The sequence below is a fragment of the Loxodonta africana genome, chromosome 10 (assembly GCF_030014295.1).
Source record: "Loxodonta africana isolate mLoxAfr1 chromosome 10, mLoxAfr1.hap2, whole genome shotgun sequence".
NCBI lineage: Eukaryota > Metazoa > Chordata > Mammalia > Proboscidea > Elephantidae > Loxodonta > Loxodonta africana.
Genome location: NC_087351.1, coordinates 85912479 through 85933838, shown reverse-complemented (window position 1 = coordinate 85933838; position 21360 = coordinate 85912479). Strand labels below are relative to the sequence as shown.

Below are 21360 nucleotides of genomic sequence, written 5' to 3'. Positions count from 1 at the left end.
TGGCGTTTCAAGTCCACCTAGGGGTGCCTCAGAAGAAAGGCCTGGTGATCTAGTTTTTAAAAATCAGCTATTGGTAACCCTATGGAAAACAGTTCTACTCTGACACACGTGGTGTCACCATGAGTTGGAATCGACTCAACTGCAGCTAGTTCTACAGTGTTACAGGACATCCCCAATCAAGGAACACTCAGTTTACAAAGCACTTAGCTGGGCTTCTGAGGCTACCAGCACAGTAGTTGAACTGCACTCACACAGGTAGAGAAGCAGCATCTCTTGCATGCATCCCCAAGGGCCAGGCTGCTGTCAAGAGCTAGGATCCAGAAAGGCACAGAAATGGCTCCCAGGCTTTTGAGGGAAAAGCAGCCTGTGAAAGATGCCTGGGTTCAGCCGTTGAACGGCACCCTCCTCTGAGAATTCTGCACCTAGGAACTCCATGGAAGAAAGAGATAATGTACAGACCAACCAGGGAGTGCTTATAATTTTTAAAGAATCAGCTGCTTTAAGAACATACGTTTGCTCTCATGAGAGGGGAGTGGCCACATGCAAATTTCAGTGCTTATCTAGTGACTTGATGAGTGACTGTAGCATAATACCCAGATATGTGACAGGCTTTCTCAAGTATCAAACATAGCAATTAAATCCTGTGCCTTTATTTTAGGGACGGGGACTTGATTGAGGGACAAAAGCCTTTTCCTGATCTAGGGTAGAATTCTTCTGATTACTCCAGATAAGGACATTCCCAGAAAGCTTTCTCTCTAGGAGGGCCCCAGAACTTTTCCTTGATTAATAGCCCATTGCCGTTCAGTTATAATTCAATAAGGAGAGACTGAGCTTCACAGACAACTGCTTCTGAGTCATCTCTAATCAGTGTATCATCAACATGAGAAGTAATTTCAGCATTTGAATTAGATTTAGGCCACCTGTTTAAATCCTGCCTTAAGAGGTTTTGACAAGTGTAAGAGAGTTGAAATATCCTGGAGGCAAGATAGATGATAAATTGTTGGCTGCTAAATGAGGGTAAACTTCTATTGATGTCTACAGTATTTTGGGATTGAAAACAGTGAACTTGTAAAATCAATAAAGGATACTAATCTAGGTAATTTAGGAAGATCTTCCTATAGAGAAACAATGGCAGGCATAGCATTAGCCACTACCACCACACCACCTATTGCTGTCAAGTTGATTCTGACTCATAGCGACCCTATAGAAGAGAGTAGAGCTGTCCCATAGAGTTTCCAAGGAGTGCCTGGTGGATTTGAACCACCACCATTTTGGTTAGCAGCCGTAGCTTTTAACCATTACACCACCAGGGTTTCTGCATTAGCCACAGTTCACACAAATTCATTTGATTTTCTGTAACCCTCAGTTAACATCTGAGATCATCTACTTTTCTGATGAACCAACTGAGAGTTAAAGGAGGAAAGAGTTGGGGAGGAGACAGACTCTCATTTACTCCAGTGTCTTGGCTGTGATTTCACTCCTGACTCTGGTCTGATACTGTTGCATATTCACAATTTTGGTGGAGACACAAGAGCTCCACGTGTTTTCATTTAGTTTGTCTGATTTTTAGTACCCAGTATACTACCCATTTGAGTAGGTCCTATCCCCAAGATAGCAATAAGTTGATTTCAACCCACTGTCATGGTTAATATAATAGCTTGTATCAATGTTAATTTCCCAGTTTTGATAAGCGTACTGTGGTTATGCAGAAGGTTAACATTAGAGGAAGGTGGATGAAGGATATATGAGAACTCTATATTATTTCTGCAACTTTTTAAAAGTCTAAAATTATTTTACAATAAAAAAGTTAACAAAAAAAGAAAGAACAATATCAGGGAGAGATGAAACCACCATAGAAAATATCTGCTCCTAGAGATTAGCTTGAATGGAAGCGACAGTTTTCAAAAGTCACTTGGTGTCTGGATTCAAAAACAGCTTTATCATTATCCTTGCGAGCCTTCTTTTGATTCGTTTCCCAGCACTTCGAACAGTGGCAGTTCCCTAGTTGAGTGCTTGCCAGGAGTTTTGCCCTCGCTGCAACTATTACTGTGGAGTTTGAGAGTTTAACTCTTTTGGGTGTTGCACATCAGTTGCTTTTGTAATTGTGTTAAATCACTAGCAAGGAATGACCAGACTGTTTGGCTGAGCAACAGTTGTATGAACAGAATAAGACACTGGCTCCCCAAAACACATTCTTAGCTGCCAGTTTTCTGGCTATTCCTCACCAACATCATCCATGCCTGCAATAGCTCCATCCCTGGTAAAAAAACGATTTGGAAGAGCAGGATGTAGATCTTTGGGAAAATAGGCTACTAAATTCTTTGCATTTGAATGAAAAACAGATCATCTGGGCAATTGGGGCAGCCTGCTGCATCAGGCTGATTTAAATGGTCTCTTTTTTCAACATTTCTGATTCCTTCCTCAAAATCTCCTAATTGCTGTTGTTTGTTGCCATTGAATGAGCTCTGACTCATTGCAGCTTTGTGTAAAACAGAACTAAATGGTGCCTGGTTCTGTGCCATCCCATAATGACCTTACCAGTTGCCACCAAAACAGTTCCAACACATGGCAACTGCATGTGCGTCATAGTAGAACTGCACTCCACAGGGTTCTCAATGGCTGATTTTTTTTTTTTTAATAATTTTTATTGTGCTTTAAGTGAAAGTTTACAAATCAAGTTAGTCTGTCACATAAAAACTTTTATACACCTTACTACATACTCCCAACTACTCTCCCCGCAATGAGACAGCCCGCTCCCTCCTTCCACTCTCTCTTTTCGTGTCCATTTTGCCAGCTTTTAAGCCCCTCTACCCTCCCATCTCCCCTCCAGGCAGGAGATGCTAACATAGCCTCAAGTGTCCACCTGATCCAAGTAGCTCACTCCTCATCAGCGTCCCTCTCCAACCCATTATCCAGTCCAATCCATGTCTGACGATTTGGCTTTGGGAATGGTTCCTGTCCTGGGCCAACAGAAGGTTTGGGGGCCATAACAACCAGAGTCCTTCTAGTCTCAGTCAGATCATTAAGTCTGGTCTTTTTATGAGAATTTGAGGTCTGCGTCCCACTGTTCTTCTGCTCCCTCAGGGGTCCTCTGCTGTGTTCCCTGTCAGGGCAGTCATCAGTTGTGGCCGGGCACCATCTAGTTCTTCTTGTCTCAGGCTGATGTAGTCTCTGGTTCACGTAGCCCTTTCTGAATGGCTGATTTTTTTGAAGTACATCGCCAGGCCTTTCTTACGAAATGTCTCTGGTGGTAATATTCATAATCTCACCCGACACAGAAACAGAGCATCTGTCTCTTGTAATGTAATTTTCAGAGGGAGACCTTTTCTTCCCCAATTCAGCCTGGTCCATTTGAGTGTCCTTCTGCCTTTATCCTGTGATCCTAATAGCTAACATACCACAGATTCTCCAGGAGTCTGATTGTACTTTATAGTTAGAGCTGGGTTTCCTGCTGAGTCATTAGGACTCTTCTTAATTTTGTATCTATTAACCGGCCCTTGGTAGCCTTACCCCTGAGGGTCCTTTTATTGATTCCTGGAGAGTCTGAAGTGATTTACAGAGAAGAACTAAATGAATATGCCCTTCAACATCCCAGGAAGAAGAGAAGTCAGAGAATCTGGTCTGAGGAGAACTTGGCTGTATGCTGCCTGCTTATCCTGGATTCTTTTTTGCAAGCCCAGGAAGAATAGCCAGGAGAGACAGTGCCCTCAACCCCTTCCTCATCTTCCCATCCCAAGCTTCAAACTCTAAAACCAAACAAACAAAACCCAAACCTGTTGCCAGGGAGTCTATTCCACTTCATAACAACCCTATAGGATAGGATAGAACTGCCTCATAGGGTTTCCAAGGCTGTAATCTTTAGGGAAGCAGCCTGGAGCAGGTGGCAGCCACGGACATCTTTCTCCCACAGAGTAGCTGGTGAGTTCGAATTGCCTGCGTTTCAGTTAGCAGCTGAGTGCTTAACCACTGCACCCCCAGGGCTCATTCTTCAAATTCTAATTCTCCCAAAATAGACCTTCCTGTCATGATATCACAGTTTTCCAAGTCCTCCTATTTCAAAGCTGACTTATTAAGATTTATGTCTGTTAATTTGCCTTGGGAATATTCAAATCTGTCCTTAAATTTGGATAAGGTGTATTTGTCAATGAAGCCATGAAGAAGTTACCACAAGTACTTTAAAGCTGTAGCCAGGAACCACACCAGTGCTGGCTATCTGACAGCACTTGTTGGGATCTCATACCCATTTTCACATTCAGTATGATTTTCTCCAGTTGGTTTCTGTTAAGGCCGTCTTTCCAATTTTTTCAGTTTCTGATGGCAAGATCTGACCCCATGTTGACCATTGGTGGCATGAGAATTTTATTTGAGACATCCCAAAGGGTTGCTACTCACTCTGTTTTACCTACTGGGAAAAGTAGATTTCTCTTTTGGATTTTTGGAGCACTTTTTTGAAATAATACCACACGTAAAAAATTTTTGCTGATCACCAAATACAAAATGAGAGAAGGAAAAGGGAAACTATCAAACTCCTCAATCTATTTCAACACTCCACCAGTCTACCTTGAAGAGGTTAAGCCTCACAGTTTTAAGTGACCGTCTAATCAAATTTTAAGGCCACTCACAATCTTATATTGTCAGTGAATCTGCCAAAATGTTTCCCTGCCAAACCTCAAAGTTAAGGTAAATAGATTTTTTTTTTTTTTTTTAAATAAGTCAGTGAGTGAAGGGTAGAACTCTCAGAACTCAAAATGGCTCAGGCAGGTTTTTTGTTTTTTTTTTTTACACAACCCAAGGTACCATCTCAAGCAGTCATTAGATTAATTAAATATCTGCATTGGTTTCTCAGCTTTTGGTAGTTTTTCAGGTAAACTGTTTTAAAGGCCCAGGCAGAGATTCCAGATTACCTCCTAGCAGGGGAAAATAAAGAGAGTCTGTCCGCGACTGAGCTCTGCGAACATGGCCTGGCTGCTGCTTTTGTCCTTTGGGACATTCTGCGTCCTCATTTGTACCCAGGGACAGACTGAGGCATGTGGAAACCCTCAACACTGACAATCTGTGGTGGCCTCTCTTCTGTTTACTCACACATTGGAATGGGATAGGTGAGTTATACACATACACATATAGATATGTTTATATATAGCTATATATTGGGTTTTTTATATATAGCTGGTCCTCCTGCCTGGAGTTGCTGGATCAGCAGATGTGGATGTACAAAACGGTTCTCTGAAAATGGATTTAAAAACAAACAAACCGGTTGTCATCGAGTCCATTCTGACTCATGTCAACTGTATAGGTGGGTGTAGAGCTGTCCCATAGGGTTTTTAAGGAGCACCTGGTGGATTTGAACTGCCGACCTTTTAGTTAGCAGCTGTAGCTCTTAACCATTACACCAGCAGGGCTTCCCAAAATGGATTAGAGGTCTGTTATCTATTAATGTAATCTGTCCTTGCCCAGTAACTGCATGATGTTGGATCCAGTTGCATATTGGGTAAATGTAGCAAGAGTTAGACTCAACAGCCCAACCCCACCTCTTGTTTATTAGAAAGTATAGTATACACACAAGAGGTCGACCAAGATAAGGAGTTTCAAGTACACCGGTGGGCACCGTAAGATACAGCTATCAGTGAAGGTGATGAAGTGGTAGGGGCCTCATTGCTTAAACAACCGTGTGTGGGGGCAGCCTTGTGACCCTGTGTGAACTTTATTTCCCGCTGGCCCATTCTTACGCACTGGAGCTGCTATCAGTCTCATTTAGTGCCCTGCCAGTTCCCTTCCACTGCAGCACTCGCTTTTCCTTGTGTCCTGTCTGCTTGGCATCTATGCGTCTTTGCTTTAGACAACTGTGGCCCCTGTTTTGTTGATGCCCTAAGCACGTGCTTACCTTGCTTATTGGGTAATCCGTCCCTGTTTATACTCAGTATGTCTGACAGGGATGCTAAGCAATTATAACTTTTCTATGAAAGGGAGCTCTCATTTTCTCTTAACAGAGAAATCACAAAGTAGCAAGCATACAAATTCTCAGGATATAACTAGAATACCAAAAAAAAAAAAAAAAAAAGACATCTTGAACTCTCATCTGTTTTCCTTATCATGGCATGGTATATTATCTTAAAGGAATAACCAACCAACCAACCAACCAGTTGCCCTCGACATTCTGACTCAAGGTGAATAGCATGGCCCCAGACCTTGATGTTCCATCTCTTGTAGTGACAGGTGAAGAAGGAGACATAATGTTCTTGTTGTTTCCCCACCTCCTATCAGTGTAGAATTTATGTATTTCATTTGTTTGTGCTCATCTACTAACCTAAAGTTTGGCAGTTTGAACCCACCTAGCAGCACTGCAGGATAAAGTCCTGCTGACCTGCTCCCTTAAAGATTACAGACAAGAAAATCCTATGGAGTAGCTCTACCCTGTAGTATATGAGGTGGTCATGAGTTTGAATGAACTGGTGTTTGTTTGTTTTTCATTCTTTGATTTGTTAGTCTTGAAATTTAGATACCCATTCTTAATTTACAAAAGTCTTAATTTATCAAAAATTAAAAATTTTTATTTAGCATAATACGAATCTTATGAGTGGTTCCACTCTTTTTTATATGACAGCTTTATTTTGTGTGGTATGATTCACATACCACATAACTCCCTTATTAAAAGTATACAATTTGATGATTTTTTTGTATATTTATATGTTATGCAACTGTCACCACACTCAATTTCAAAACATTTTCATCACCCCAAAAAGCAACTCTGTACCCACTAGCAGTCACTCACCATTTCTCCCCAACTCTGCACACACACAACCGGCACCCCACCCCACCCCTATAACCACAAATCTACTTTCTATCTCTATAGATTTGCCTATTCTGGACATTTCATATAAATGGAATCATACAATATGTTGTCTTTTGTGACTGACTTATTTAGCATGTTTTCTAGGTTCATACATGTTGTAGCATGTATCAGTACATCATTTCTTTTTATGGATGAATGATATTCCATTGTATGAATATACCACAGTTGATTTAACCATTCATCAGTTGATGGACATCTGGGTTGTTTCCACTTTTTGGCAATTGTGAATAATGCTGCTATGAACATTCAGTTATGACTGTTTGGACATATGTTTTAATTTCTCTTGGATATATATTATCTAGGAATGAAATTGCTGGGTCATATGTTAACTCTAGAAGTCCTGGTGGCACAACGGCTAAGCACTTGGTGCTAACCGAAAAGTCAGCTGTTGGAATCAACCAGCCACTCGGCTGGAGAAAAGTCCTGGCAATCTGTTCCTGTAAAGAAACCCTAGGAAACCCTATCTGGCAGTTGTACCCTGCCCTATAGGGTCCATATGAGTCCTAATTGACTCGATGGCACAAAACAACTTGATTACTCTATGTTTAACGAACTTTTTGACAAACTACCAGACTGTTTTCCAAAGCAGCTGCACCATTTTACAATCCCACCTGCAGTGTATGAGGGTTCCAGTTTCTCCATATCCTCCCCAACCAAACTCAAACCAAACCCACTGCAGTCGAGTCGATTCTGACTCCTAGCAACCTTATAGGACAGAGTAGAACTTCACCATAGGGTTTCCAAGGCTATAAATCTTGAAGGAAGCGGACTGCCACATACTTCTCCTGTGGAGCAGCTGGTGGGTTTGAACCACCAACCTTTCGGTTAGCAGCTGAGCGTTTATCTTTTTTTTAATTGTGGTAACTGTAAGTCTATGGAGCCATTGTACTCGGCACACGTGGGGTTGCCATGAGTCGACTGAATGGCAACTGACAGCAACAAATATATATGTAACAAAACATTTGCCGTTTCACATTCTTTACGTGTGAAATTCAGTGACATTATGTTTATTATATTGTTCGACCATCACAATTATCCATTTTTCCATCACTCTTAGCCAAAGCTCAGTGTCCCCTAAGCAATGAGTCTTCTTTTTCCCCTCCCTGACCCTGGTAGCCACTAATAAACTTTGATCTGTATACACTTGCCTATTCTAGATATTTCATATAATATATATCATATAATATTTGTCCTTTTGTGACTGACATATTTCACTATCATAATGTTTTCAGGGTTTATCCATGTTGTAGCATGTACCAGGATCTAATTTCTCTTCATGGCGGAATAATATTCCACTGTGTGGATATATTACATTTTGTTGATCCATTCATCAGTTGGTGGACCTTTGGGTTGTTTCCACTTTTTGGCTAAATGAATGATGGTGTGTTGTGTACGATTTTCTTTGTATTTATTCTACATGGGGTCTATAATGCTTCTTGAATAAGTGGATCATGTCTTTGTCAGTTTTAGAAAAATTTGAGCCATTATGCTTCTGCCTCGTTCCTTTCCTTCTGAGACTATTACATATATGTTAAACATCTTCATTGGATTGTATGTATATCTTTTGTTATTTTCTGTATTTTTCATCTTTTTATTTCTCTAGGTTTCAGTTTGGATGGTTTATTTTGACTTATTTTGCAATTTACAAATTCTCTCTTCAGTTGTGCCTTATCTTCTGTTAATCCCATCCCTTGAGTACTTAGTTTTGGGTTCTAGAATTTCCACTTGATTCACTTTATTCTCATTTCTGGACATTTTAATTATAATTATTTTAAAAGCTGGGTTCAATATCTCCATTATCTTGGTCTTTTATAGATCTGGTTTTCTTTTATGTTATTTTTCATAGTTTTCTTGCACGCCTGATTTTTCTTACTGAGTGCCAGACATTGTATAGGAAAAAATGTAGAGCTATGTTGAGGCTCTGGATGATATTGCTTTCCTCCAGAGAGAGCAGGTAAATGGTCTAGAGGTGCTAGCAATCCAGATTATCTCAATCCAAATGGAATGTAGGTGATTTGAAGGTGAGCTTCAACTCCTGTGAGAGATGGGCTATTTCTAGTTCTGACATGATCAAAGCACGCCTCTTTGAGGAGGTAATTAAATAACAGCTAGAAGACTGAAAGGTTTAAAGGGAGCCAGTCTTGGCAAAAGTATGGAAGAGGGAGGAGTATGGCCTTCCAGTACAAGGCCTAGTGTGTATAATGACCCTGAGGTGAAAGAGAAGCCCAGGTGTTCTGAAAACCAAAAATAAGCCACTGCTCTTAAAGTATGGTAGATAAGAGCAAGAGTTGCAGGGCAGGATGGAGGGAAAATAGGAGGCAGATAATGTAAGCCATGGTAAGGAATTTAAATTAATAGAAGTACAGTGGGAATCCACTGAAGAATATTAAGCAGGGAAATTACTAGATTAAATTTATTTTAAATATTATTTTAGAATAATTACTATATAAAATTATTAGATACTGGTTTCATGTAGTTTATTAATATATTAAGTTATTAATAAAAGTATTGTGTGTTTTAGTATTATAATTATTTTACACAAAATAAATATACACCAAAACCAAATCCAGTGCGTCAGTTGATTCCAACCCACAGCAACCCTGTAGGGTTTCCAGGCTGTAAATCTCCTCAGAAGCTAACTACCCCATCTTTCTCCCACAGAGCCGCTGGTGGTTTCCAACTGCCAACCTTATGGTTAGCAGTCGATCACTATAACCACTGCGCCACAGGGCTCCTCAAATAAGTGTTACAAATATACGTAATTTTATATGATTATAACTATTTATAAAAATATTTTCATATAGAATATTATATTAAAATTGGTCTCCCTGGAAACAAGGAGTCAAGAGGCTATTACAATAGTCCAGACAAGAGACGATGCAGATTTAGACTAGATGGATGGCAGCGGATACAGAGAAGAGTGGATAGATTTTTTTTTTTAACAGCTTTATTGAGGCATAATTCACATGCCATACATTTCACTCATTTGAAGTATACAATTCATGGCTTTTAGTGTACTCACAGTTTTACCTCCATTACCACAATCAACTTTAGAACATTTTCATCACCCCAAAAAGAAATCCTGCTCCCCTTAGCAGTCAGTCCCCAATCTCTCCCTCAACTGCTGGCATTAGGCGACCACTGATCTTTTCTGCCTCTATAGATTTGCCTGTTCATATAGAGAAGCATACAACGTTTGATTCTTTGTGACTGGCTTCCTTCACTTAGCATGTTTTCATGGTTCATCAATGTTGTATTATGTATTGATATTTCATTTTTTTACTGCTAAATAATATTCCATTGTATGGCTGTACCACATTTTATGAATCCATTCATCAACTGATGGACATTTGGGTTGTTTACACTTCTGGTTATTATGAATAATAGTAACATTTGTGTACAAGTTTTTGTTTGGACATGTTTTGAGTGGACAGACAGGATTTGTATTCTCGAGGGAGAAACCATACGACTTGCTGATGGGTTGGACATAGGAATTGGGAAGGAAATCCAGAATTACTCCTAAGTTTTTGATTTGAGCAGTTGGGCTTACGGTGATGCTATTTACTGAGATCAGGAAGATGAGGAGAGGAATATGGGGTTATTTATTTACGTATGTATTTTGGAAGAAGGAAGAAAGACATAGAGAACCCAGTTTTGGACTTGAAAATTGAAATTTCCGTGACATATAAGTGGAGATAGCAGAAGAGAATTGGATATACTTGCCTAGAGTTTAGAAGGAAAGTTTGGGCTGGGAACATAAATTTGGGACTGTCAACATGTAGATGGCATTAAACGTCATGGGAATAGAATGAGACTGCTTAGATAGAATGTAGAAAGAAGGACCAAGGCCAAGCCGTGGAGAACTCACATCTCTAGGTCAAACACTTTACCCTCCTTCTCTTCTTCTTTTTTGCATCCAACAACACACTGCCATCTCTAGTATGTGTAATAGGATGGATAGAAAACCTCTGTCCTCAACCCAGAAAGTTTGAGGAGGGAGAGATCTCCTTGTCTAAGAAGTTATTCAAGACCTGAGAAAGCAGCAATTTCAAAGCTTCTTCTGGGTCTCTGGGAAGCTAAGGGAGTGGGCACTGATAAAAATGGTTTAGTAGTTTCTTAGTCTTAAGGACCCAAACCAAAACCAAACCAAACCCAGTGCCGTCGAGTCGATTCTGACTCATAGCAACCCTACAGGACAGAGTAGACCTGCCCCATACAGTTTCCAAGGAGCGCCTGGCACACCCCTTCAAAAACAAAACACAGTTGCCATTGAGTTGATTCCAACTCCTGGCAACTCAATTGTTTCAGAGTAAAACTGCACTCCATAGGGTTTTTATAACTGTGACCTTCGGAAGCAAGATTGCCAGGCCTTTCTTTCGAGGTGCTTCTGGGTCGGGTAGAACTATGAACATTTCAGTTAGTTGCTGAATGCTTAACCATTTGTGCCACCAGGGACAGTCTCAGGGACCCCAGAGGGCACAACTTCTTCCACAAAGATGAAGATAGGATGGATGACGGGGTGGGCAGGAGTAGGATAATGAACCAAAAGGAATTAATATATATCAGCAGTAGGATGAAATATAATTCCCTTGTCTGCAAGGCCTGTCTTATATATATTATAGACCAGTTAAGAAAAAATTTCTGTTCCTCCTTTATGGTTTCAGCCAGATGATTATAAAAATTAATGTACCTTTAGAAAGATAAAGAACCATTATCTGCAGTTCACCCTCACTGGAAAACCTTTCCAATGACCTTCAAAACTTGGACTACCAAAGTCCATTTTTTAAAAAATAATATTTTGTTTTCGGTGAGAGTTTACACAGCAAATTAGGTTGCCATTTAGCAATTCCTATGCAAATTATTCAGTGACATTAATTACATTTTTCACAACGGGTGAACATTCTTATTAATTCTATTTTTTATTACATGAATTTTTTTTTCTCCTTTTAAATTTTATTTATTTAGTTGTTGAGAATATACACAACAAACCCTAGTCCATTTGTGATGGTCTCAGTGGACGCCCAGGGTATTATTCAATAATGAAGAACTGCGACCTGAGTAAATGTGCTGCTAGGGAGAGGGGCATGAATCCTGAGGCAGAGTGGTTAGGATGTGCAGGGGTGGGTGGGGGATCCTCATTGAAAGACCTAACTCTGCACATGCTTTGCCCTTGGAGTAGGCGAAAAATAACATTTAACCTTGTTTTAAACATTCTTACCCATAACTGTTAATTCCCTGTAGCTTACCCTTTCAGTAAAGCTGAATACACTTAAATAACGCTGTTTAGCCCCGATGTCAAAGACAGTGTGAAATGAGTGCCTTTAAGACTATTACACTATGATCTTCCAAGGTCTTTTCTTAGAGCTGGAATCAAGAGGGAAAATAGGTCATAGTCACTCACCCTTAGAACAGACTTCAGGCTAAACTATTCAAGAGGCAGATGCTCTCCTTTTTCCCCATTCCTCCTCCCAAATGATTCTCTGATCTCCATGATAAAAATGTAGGTCTGGCCCTCTTTATATCAACACCCCTCTGCACCCGTTTGGACAAAGAAACTTCTACCCTGCTACCAGTAGTTGAACAGTTGGTAGCAAACAATGGATGGCTATTATCTCTCAGTGATGTGAAAAGTAACCTAGTGTTTGCTCAGCTTTAAAGCTCCTATCTGGCTCTAGCTGTTAACTAAAAAAATCTTGAAGACGATAAATAGTAACACTGGGAATCTTTTTTAGTTTTTCATGTTGTCTATCTCTGATTGAATCTTCTAAAACAAGCATGTGTTACACAGTAAAATTAATGAAAAATTAAAACTTATTCAAAAAATTACCCAAAATACATAATTAATACTAATAACATGAATTTAATGTTATCCAGAGGACAACTGTTTCAAAAAATTTGTTAAACACTGCAATCTAACCTTGAATCTCTCATGTCAACAACAGACCAATGCATTACAATTTGGCAGAAGCTCCAAGATGTTTGCAGAAGAAGGTGAGAATTTGCTTCCAAGCATCCACCTGGGCCTTAGCATGAGCCCTGGGCTCCCCGCCCCAGATCACAGGTTTGTCCAGTAATCTGTGCAGGGAAGCTGGGCACATGGGGAAGTAGGGAGGCTCGATGTAATGCCCAGTCCCAGGGTAAGAGATGATCTGAGGTTTTTCCTTTCCATGGGTCTGTAACCGTTCAGAGGCTAGCTGGGCATAGAACTCACTCCTCCAGTTATGATCATCCTGACCAACAATGAAGAGGATGGGCCCTTGGGCCTTCTCTATCGGAATCATGCTGGGGTGCTCACACCCTCCCACGATATCATTCCGAATATCCACAATGTCCACGACACCCGAGAAAGTTACCTTGATTCTTCTCCGGTCATGGCCCAATAATGGGATGTTAGTCTGTTTGTACTGTAGGGTTTTGTCTCCACTGAACCCAGATCCATTGATGGAAACTGTGGCTGAGATGTTCTTCAAGAACGAGGCCATGCAGAGACAAATATCAGCTCCTAGAGAAATGCCCAGAAGCCCAATGCCAGGGCCCTTTACCTGGAAGAAAAGAAGGGTGAAGAATCAAGAGTCAGGAATCTATACAAAAATGTTTTTCTAAAATGCAATTAGAGATGCTGCTGGTTTTAATTTGTAAATTGGCCCCAAGAGAATCAATCTCGGCTGACAGGGGAATTTATTCCAGCATAAAGAAATCCTGGTGCATAGTGGTTAAGTGCTACGGCTGCTAACCAAAAGGTCGGTAGTTCAAATCCACTAAGCGCCCCTTGGAAACTCTATGGGGCAGTTCTACTCTGTCCTATAGGGTCACTATGGGTAAGAATCGACTCGACAGCAACAGGTTTGGTTTCTTTGTTTCTTTTTTAAGAATATCTGGCTGAACACATGGCAAATAAATCTTAAACACACTGGGAAAGTTGGGAACTGGTTACAAACATTCCAGAGTATCAACCACTGAAGAGTGCTGAACAACAGAGCCTGTCAAGTTCAGGGCATGCAGGGGTGCCTCATTCAGGTGAGCCTGATCCAAGTCTTAACGTGGCTGGGTATCCAATTCTATGTGGAATCAAGCTCTATTCCAAGAAGTGAATAATTCATCAAACCCCATCTAAATATACTGGGGAACCATTAATGTCATCAAAAGCTGGGACCATACACTGATACCAGAAAATTAAAGATTAAGAACGAGCATGCAAAGATAATAAATTAGAAGCTCTATTCGCATTACAAAAGAAATTTTAATCTTACTAAATAATTCCTTTAAATAAAATCTCACATGGATTTTATGACTAATTCTACATCATTAAATCCATCTGAAACAGACAAAGTGGAAATAAGAAGCACCTAAAGCCAAAGACTCGATGGCAGTGGGTGGATGGGTGGGTAAAGCCAAAGTGGTCTCCAAAAGAAATCTGTTCTGTGAAAAGGGGAGCAGAGCGGGATCAGTGCGCATGGTGCGGGTGAGTGCCAAGCCATGCCCTCTCTGGAGATACTTCTAGAGAGACTGATTAAGGAAAAAAACATTTGGAGAACCTGAGGGTGTTGAAGCATGTAGTGCAGGACTTCTTCAAAGTACTCCAGGTGTATGTTGTCATATGTCTTGGGGAGATCTTCATATTCATAGTAAGCTACAGCCAATGTGGCAAAACCATGGCCGGCCAGAAGGCTGGCTCTGTATTCCAACAGGCCCCCTCCTATGCCAAAGATGTCAATGATCCCTGGGAAAGGTCCGGGTCCTAGAGGAGGCGGTAGTACAAACCAAAGGCGTTACACAACTTAAAGAATTTACTTTTCTTTTAGAGACTTTTCTATATTATTTGGAGCCCTGGTGGCACGGTGGTTAAGAGCTCAGCTGCTAACCAAAATGTCGGCAGCTCAAAGCCACCAGCAGCCCCTTGAAAATCCTATGAGGCAATTCTACTGTGTCCTATAGGGTTGCTAGGATCAGAATCAACTCAATGGCAATGGTTTTTTGTTTTGCTAAATTATTTAGTGGGTTCCTGTGACTCAAAGGAAAAGAATACATCCCTGAGTCACTCCTGAAAAGGAATACAAGCTCCTTGGAGGAAGGAAAACCTAATACACAAAGTACCTTCTCACTAATGATTTGACCCCCCATATGATTCCATGATAATTTATCTGCAAGGTTCTGAGAATCTTTAGTTGTTGTTAGGGAGAATAATAAGCATCTCTTGTTAATGACTACATTGCCGAAGGAGGAGTTCACGTTTTAGACAGTGTGGATTCTACATTCTGAAATGAACCCTGTTAGAGGACTGGATACAGAATTAAGAATCTAAAACAAAGCTTTATGTTGTGTTGTATCAACCTTTAGATTTTGTGTGCTGGTATTTCAGATGTTTATCAAGAGAGATGCGGGTGGGGGGGAGATTATGTGAGGAAGGCAGTAAAGTCTGAAATGTTATCTGTGGTACGCACCCAACGCCATTGCTGTCAAGTCCATTCCGACACATAACTACCCTATTGGACAAAGTAGAACTGCCCCATAGAGCTTCCTAGACTGTAATCTTTGCAGAAGCTGACTGCCACATCTTTCTCCCTCGGAGGAGCTAGTATGATGGAACCACCGGCCTTCCAGTTGGCAGCTGAGTGCTTAACCACTGTGCCACCAAGGCACTTTTATCTGTGGCACAGAGGGACATAAAGAAGAGAAGGGGCCCAGTGTACCCAGGCCACCAGTTAAGGGCCACATGCTGATACTTTCCATTGACCTTCTTTTTTTTGCAGAAGACTGCTCAGGCTGATACCTGTAGAGATCTACATGGTAGTGGTTAATTGCAAGGTGAGTAATGAGCCTACCAACCTTGAGCCTGGTTTTTCATCTGCAGCATAATAATATCGAAATTAAATGAGATAATGCAAATAAAACACTAAGCACTGAGCCTAACATATCAGAACCCTCCATTTTTGGGAAAAGACAGTCTTTTTAACAAACGGTGCTGGCATAACTGGATATCCATCTGCAAAAAAATGAAACAAGACCCATACCCCACACCATGCACAAAAACGAACTCATAATGGATCAAAGAACTAAATATAAAATCTAAAACAATAAAGGTCCTGGAAGAAAAAAATAGGGCCACCTCTAGGAGCCCTAATACATGGCAAAACAGATTACAAAACATTACTAACAATGCAGAAGAGAAACCAGATAACTGAGAGCTCCTAAAAATCAAACACCTATGCTCATCCAAAGACTTCACCAAAAGAGTAAAAAGATTACCTACAGACTGGGAAAAAGTTTTTAGCTATGACATTTCCGACCAGCATCTGATCTCTAAAATCTACATGATACTGCAAAAACTCAACTACAAAAAGACAAATAACCCAATTAAAAAATGGGCAAAGGATATGAACAGACACTTCACTAAAGAAGACATCTGGCTAACAGATACATGAGGAAATGCTCATGATCATTAGCCATTAGAGAAATGCAAATCAAAACTACAATGAGATTCCATCTCACTCCAGCAAGGCTCACATTAATCCAAAAAACTCAAAATAATAAATGGTGGAGAGGTTGTTGAGAGACTGGAACACTTATACACTGCTGGTGGGAATGCAAAATGGTACAACCAGTTTGGAAATCAATTTGCTGTTTCCTTAAAAAACTAGAAATACAACTACCATACGATCCAGCAATCCCACTCCTTGGAATATATCCTAGAGAAATAAGAGCCTTTACATGAACAGATATATGCATACCCGTGTTCACTGCAGCACTGTTTACAATAGCAAAAAGATGGAAGCAACCAAGGTGCCCATCAGCGGATGAATAGAGAAATAAATTATGGTATATTCACACAATGGAATACTACGCATCGATAAAGAACAGTGAAGAATCTGTGAAACATTTCATAACATGGAGGAACTTGGAAGGCATTATGCTGGGTGAAATTAGTCTGCTGCAAAAGGACAAATATTGTATAAGACCACTACTATAAGAACTTGAGAAACAGTTTAAACAGAGAAGAGAATATTCTTTTTGATGGTTACGAGAGTGGGGAGGAAGGGAGGGAGAAGGGTTTTCACTAACTAGATAGTAGATAAGAATGACTTTAGGGGAAGGGAAAGACAACACACAATATAGGACAGTGCAGCACAACTGGACTAAACCAAAAGCCAAGCGGTTTCCTGAATAAACTGAACACTTCGAAGGCCAGTGTAGCAGGGGTGGGGGTTTGGGGACCATGGTTTCCGGGGACATCTAAGTCAATTGGCATAATAAAATCTATTAAGAAAACATTCTGCATACCACTTTGGAGAGTGGTGTCTGGGGTCTTAAATGCTAGCAAGCGGCCATCTAAGATGCATCAACTGGTCTCAACCCACCTGGAGCAAAGCAGAATTAAGAACACCAAAGACAGGGTAATTATGAGCCCAAGAGACAGAAAACCAAAGAAAAAAAACCAAACCCAGTGCTGTCGAGCCGATTCCGACTCATAGTCCTACAGGACAGAGTAGAACTGCCCCACAGAGTTTCCAAGGAGCTCCTGGCAGATTCGAACTGCCAACCCTTTGGTTAATAGCTGTAGCACTTAACCACTACGCCACCAGGGTTTCCCAAGAGACAGAAAGGGCCACGTAAACCAGAGACTACATCATCCTGAGACCAGAAGAACTATATGGTGCCTGGCTACAACCGATGACTGCCCTGACAGGGAACACGAAAAGAACCCCTGACAGAGCAGGAGAGCGGTGGGATGCAGACCCCAAATTCTCCTAAAAAGACCAGACTTAATGGTTTGACTGAGACTAGAATGACCCCAGAGGTCATGGTTCTCAGGCCTTCTGTTAGCCCAAGGCAGGAACCATGCCTAAAGCCAACTCTTCAGACAGGGATTGGACTAGACTATGGGATAGACAATGGTACTGGTGAAGTACTGTGTCTTCTTCGATCAAGTAGACACATGAGACTATGTTGGCATCTCCTGTCTGAAGCGGTGATGAGAGGGTAGAGAGGCTCAGAAGCTGACAGAATGGACACAAAAACAAATCGAGGAGGGAAGGAGTATGCTATCTCATTAGGGGGAGAGCAATTAGGAGTACATAAAAAAAAAAGGGGGAGAGCAATTAGGAGTACATAGCAAGGTGTTTATAAATTTTTGTATGAGAGTCTGACCTGATTTGTGAACTTTCACTTAAAGCACAATAAATTTTTTTTAAAAGCCTCCATTTTGGTTGTGCGGCCACGGAGATTGTCCATTGTGTGTGGGGGCGGGGGGCTCCTGACAGTGCTTCAGAGCTGACCTTCAGCGGGGCAAACTACTAAAGCTCCAGGCCACAGGTCCCAGGCCCCCAACCGCCCACCCGCGGCCGACGCTCACCTGGCGGCAGGAACAGCGTGGCGCGCACCCGGCCCGCGCGCACCGGCTCCCTGCGTACCCCAGGCCGCAGGAAGTAGCGCTCGTGCACCGCCCGGCCCAGGACCTTCTGTGGCTCGGGCTCGTGGCCCTCGAGCACCTCCAGCTCCACCGCGAAGGGTGTCTGCACGTCCCTCTTCAAAAACCGCCAAAAGGGCTTCTCAGGCTCCAGGGCCCAGATGAGTCCCATGGGCTCGAGGCCCGCGAAGCTGCCGCCCAGGGCGGGCGCGCGCGCCAGGTCCAGCTCGCCGCCGCCGTCCGCGCAGTAGCGCGCGTGGGCCTGGAAGAGCGCGCCCTTCTCGTCGCGCAGGGACGCGCGCAGCGTGACTCGCTGCCCCGGGGCCAGCCCACGCACCACGATGTTCACGGGCTCGTCCCAGCAGCAGCGGCCAGCGGGCTCCAGGATCACAGTCGCCGCCATCCCTGCTGCACGCTCCCGCTCTCCGGAGGCCGCAGCCCGAGTTCTGTCGGAAGCCTGCGGAGCGCGCGGGGACGGCCAGACCGGGTTAGGCGCTCACCGGCTCTGGGAGTGGCTGGTGGCTGAGCGGCTCCAGTCGGGGTCTGGACACTTGAGACCAGTGGACACCGCTTCCCTCACGCGTCCGAGGTCAAAGGAACCAGCCTCCTTATTCCAGCCTGAAAGGCTCTGATCTGTGTGTGGCCCTGAACCCTCCCCCTAGAACTTTGCCCTCAAACCACTCTGATTTGTTGGCATGAAAGTTGTTAGGGGATGTTTCATTTAGTCTGATTCCAGAGCAAGTGAAACCATGTTTAACAGAATTAAAGGAATTCGAGCCCTTCCATGGAAAAGGACAACTTGTTCTTGTAAACATAACCCAACATTTGTCAATTTAACCTTGTTATGGATTTTTTATGGATTGAGTGGAAACCCTGGTGGCATAGTGGTTAAGTGCTACGGCTGCGAACCAAAGGATCGGCAGTTCGAATTGGCCAGGTGCTCCTTGGAAACTCTATGGGGCGGTTCTACTCTGTCCTATAGGGTCGCTATGAGTCGGTATCGACTCGACGGCACTGGGTTTGGTTTGGTTTTGTATGGATTGAGTTATGTTCCCTCAAAATGTGTTGTAATCTGTAACCCCTATGCTATTGTTAACTCTGTCTAGTAGATGCTCGACTCACATCAGCCTCATGCACAACAGATTGCCATGCTGCCGGTCCTGTGCCATCCCATGATCGGTTGTGGATCAGACTATTGAGATCCAGAGGGTTTTCACTGACTGATTTTTGAAAGCAGATCACCAGACCTTTCTTCCTAGTCTTAGTCTAGAAGCTCTGCCGAAACCTATTAGCATCACTGCTGACCTTTTGGTTAGCAGCCAAGGCCTTAACCACTGTGCTGCCAAGGCCCTGAACCAGCAATGCCCCCATATTAAATGTAATCATCCAGAAAACTCTATTTGGGCCATTGCCTTCCATCATGTAACTTACCATGGCCCCTGGAAGAGTCCAGATTCAATATGGAGTACAAGGTTCTCCAAGCTTTAGCCACTGCAGACTGCTCTGGACTCACTTTCTGCTGCTTCTGGGGATTCCAAAAGGACAACTTTTCTCAGTGCACAGTTCACTGAATTGTCACAGTTTAACGTAACCATATTAACCAAGCACCTGGATCCAGAAACAGCCTTACCAACACCCCAGAAGCCACTCACGTGCCTGCTTCAGCCACTTCCTTCTTCCCCAAAGGTATTCTATCATGATTGGAACATCACAGGATAGTTTTCACTATCTTTTCACTGTACAGGAATGAATTCTACAGTATGTCTCTGGTTTTTGGCTTCTGGCACTCAACATGTTTGTGAAATTCATCCATATTGTTGGGTGTACTTGTAGATCTTTCTCATTGTTGGATTAGTATTTCACCCTGTGAGCATGCCACAGTTTGTCCACTTTACTGGTCGTTTCCAGTTTGGGACAATTAGTAATAATGATGCTACAAACATTCAAGAACGTATCTTTTGATAGACATATTTGTGGATTTCTGTGGTGGTACAGTGGTTAAGAACTTGGCAGCTAACCAAAAAAGTCAGCAGTTCGAATCCACCAGCTTCGCTTTGGAAACCCTATGGGGCAATTTTACTCTGCCCCTTAGGTTGCTATGAGTCAGAATCGACTCCACGGCAAGGGGTTTGGTTTTTTGGTTTTTTTGTGTGTGTGTGTGTTGAGATATATAACAAGGAGTGGAATTGCTGAATCATAGAGTGGGAATGTTTAGCTTTAATAGCTGAAGGGCAGCATTTTGAACATGATCCTAGAGCATTATAGGTAAGATGATCAGGGACGCCCAAGCGTTATGTTTATGTAATAATTATAAAATAATAAAAACCAAACCTGTTGCAGTAGAGTCAATTCTGACTCATGGTGACCTCAAGTGCTTCAGAGTAGAACTGCACTCCATAGGGTCTTCAATGGCTGTAATCGTCTCACAAGGTCCCTGGATGGTTCGAATGGTTTGTGCTGGACCACTAACCTAAAGCTCTGACCCCATGTTGAACATTGGTGGTATAAGATTTTAAGATACTCCTAAAACCAAAGCCAAATCAAACCTGTTGCAGTCAATTTGATTCTGACTCATACTGACCGTGTAGGACAGAGTAAAACTGCCCCATAGGGCTTCAAAGGAGTGGCTGGTGAATCTGAACTGCCAAGCTTTTGGTTAGCAACTGAGCATTTAAACACGGTGCCAGCAGGGCTCCAAAATAGTTCTGTTGGATTCTAAAAAGGAACCCGGGTGGCAAAGTGATTAAGCACTTGACTGCTAACCTTAAGTTCAGTGGTTGAACCCACCAGCCACTCCACGGGAGAAAGATGTGGCAGTCTGGTTCCATAAAGATTACAGCCTTAGAAACCCTATGGGACAGTTCTACTCTGTCCTATAGGGTCGCTGTAAGTCCGAATCGACTCGACGGCAATGGGTTTTGGTTGGTTTTTTGTTAATAGATGCTAGGAGCCTAGGTGGCACAATGGTTAAGCGCTCAGCTGCTAACCAAGTGGTTGGCGGCTCGAACCCACCAGTGGCTCCACAGAAGAAAAGATCTGGCAATCTGCTCCAGTGAAGATCACAGCCAAGAACACCTATGGAGCAATTCTACTCTGCAATACACAG

At 42.3% G+C, this 21360-nt stretch overlaps 1 protein-coding gene across 1 annotated transcript; it reads right to left on the bottom strand.

Moving 5' to 3' along the window:
* Positions 1 to 9719: 9719 nt before the first annotated feature.
* On the bottom strand, positions 9720 to 18711 carry ACOT4 (acyl-CoA thioesterase 4). Its single transcript, XM_003408536.4, has 3 exons — positions 18201 to 18711; positions 14386 to 14588; positions 9720 to 13392 (listed from the first exon to the last, which is right to left on the bottom strand). Exons 1-3 carry the CDS (start codon positions 18655 to 18657, stop codon positions 12802 to 12804), a joined length of 1251 nt encoding a protein of 416 aa, XP_003408584.1. The 5' UTR covers positions 18658 to 18711; the 3' UTR covers positions 9720 to 12801.
* Between the last annotated feature and the right edge of the window lie 2649 nt (positions 18712 to 21360).

What these genes read in the sequence shown, in the direction of transcription:
- ACOT4 (XM_003408536.4), bottom strand. Translation starts at nt 18,657, where the DNA reads ATGGCGGCGACTGTGATCCTGGAGCCCGCTGGCCGCTGCTGCTGGGAC. An exon ending in CACGCTGTTCCTGCCGCCAG is followed by an intron (nt 14,589 to 18,200) that starts GTGAGCGTCGGC and finishes CGCCTCCTCTAG; the next exon opens with GACCCGGACCTTTCCCAGGG. An exon ending in ACATGCTTCAACACCCTCAG is followed by an intron (nt 13,393 to 14,385) that starts GTTCTCCAAATG and finishes CTTTTCTTCCAG; the next exon opens with GTAAAGGGCCCTGGCATTGG.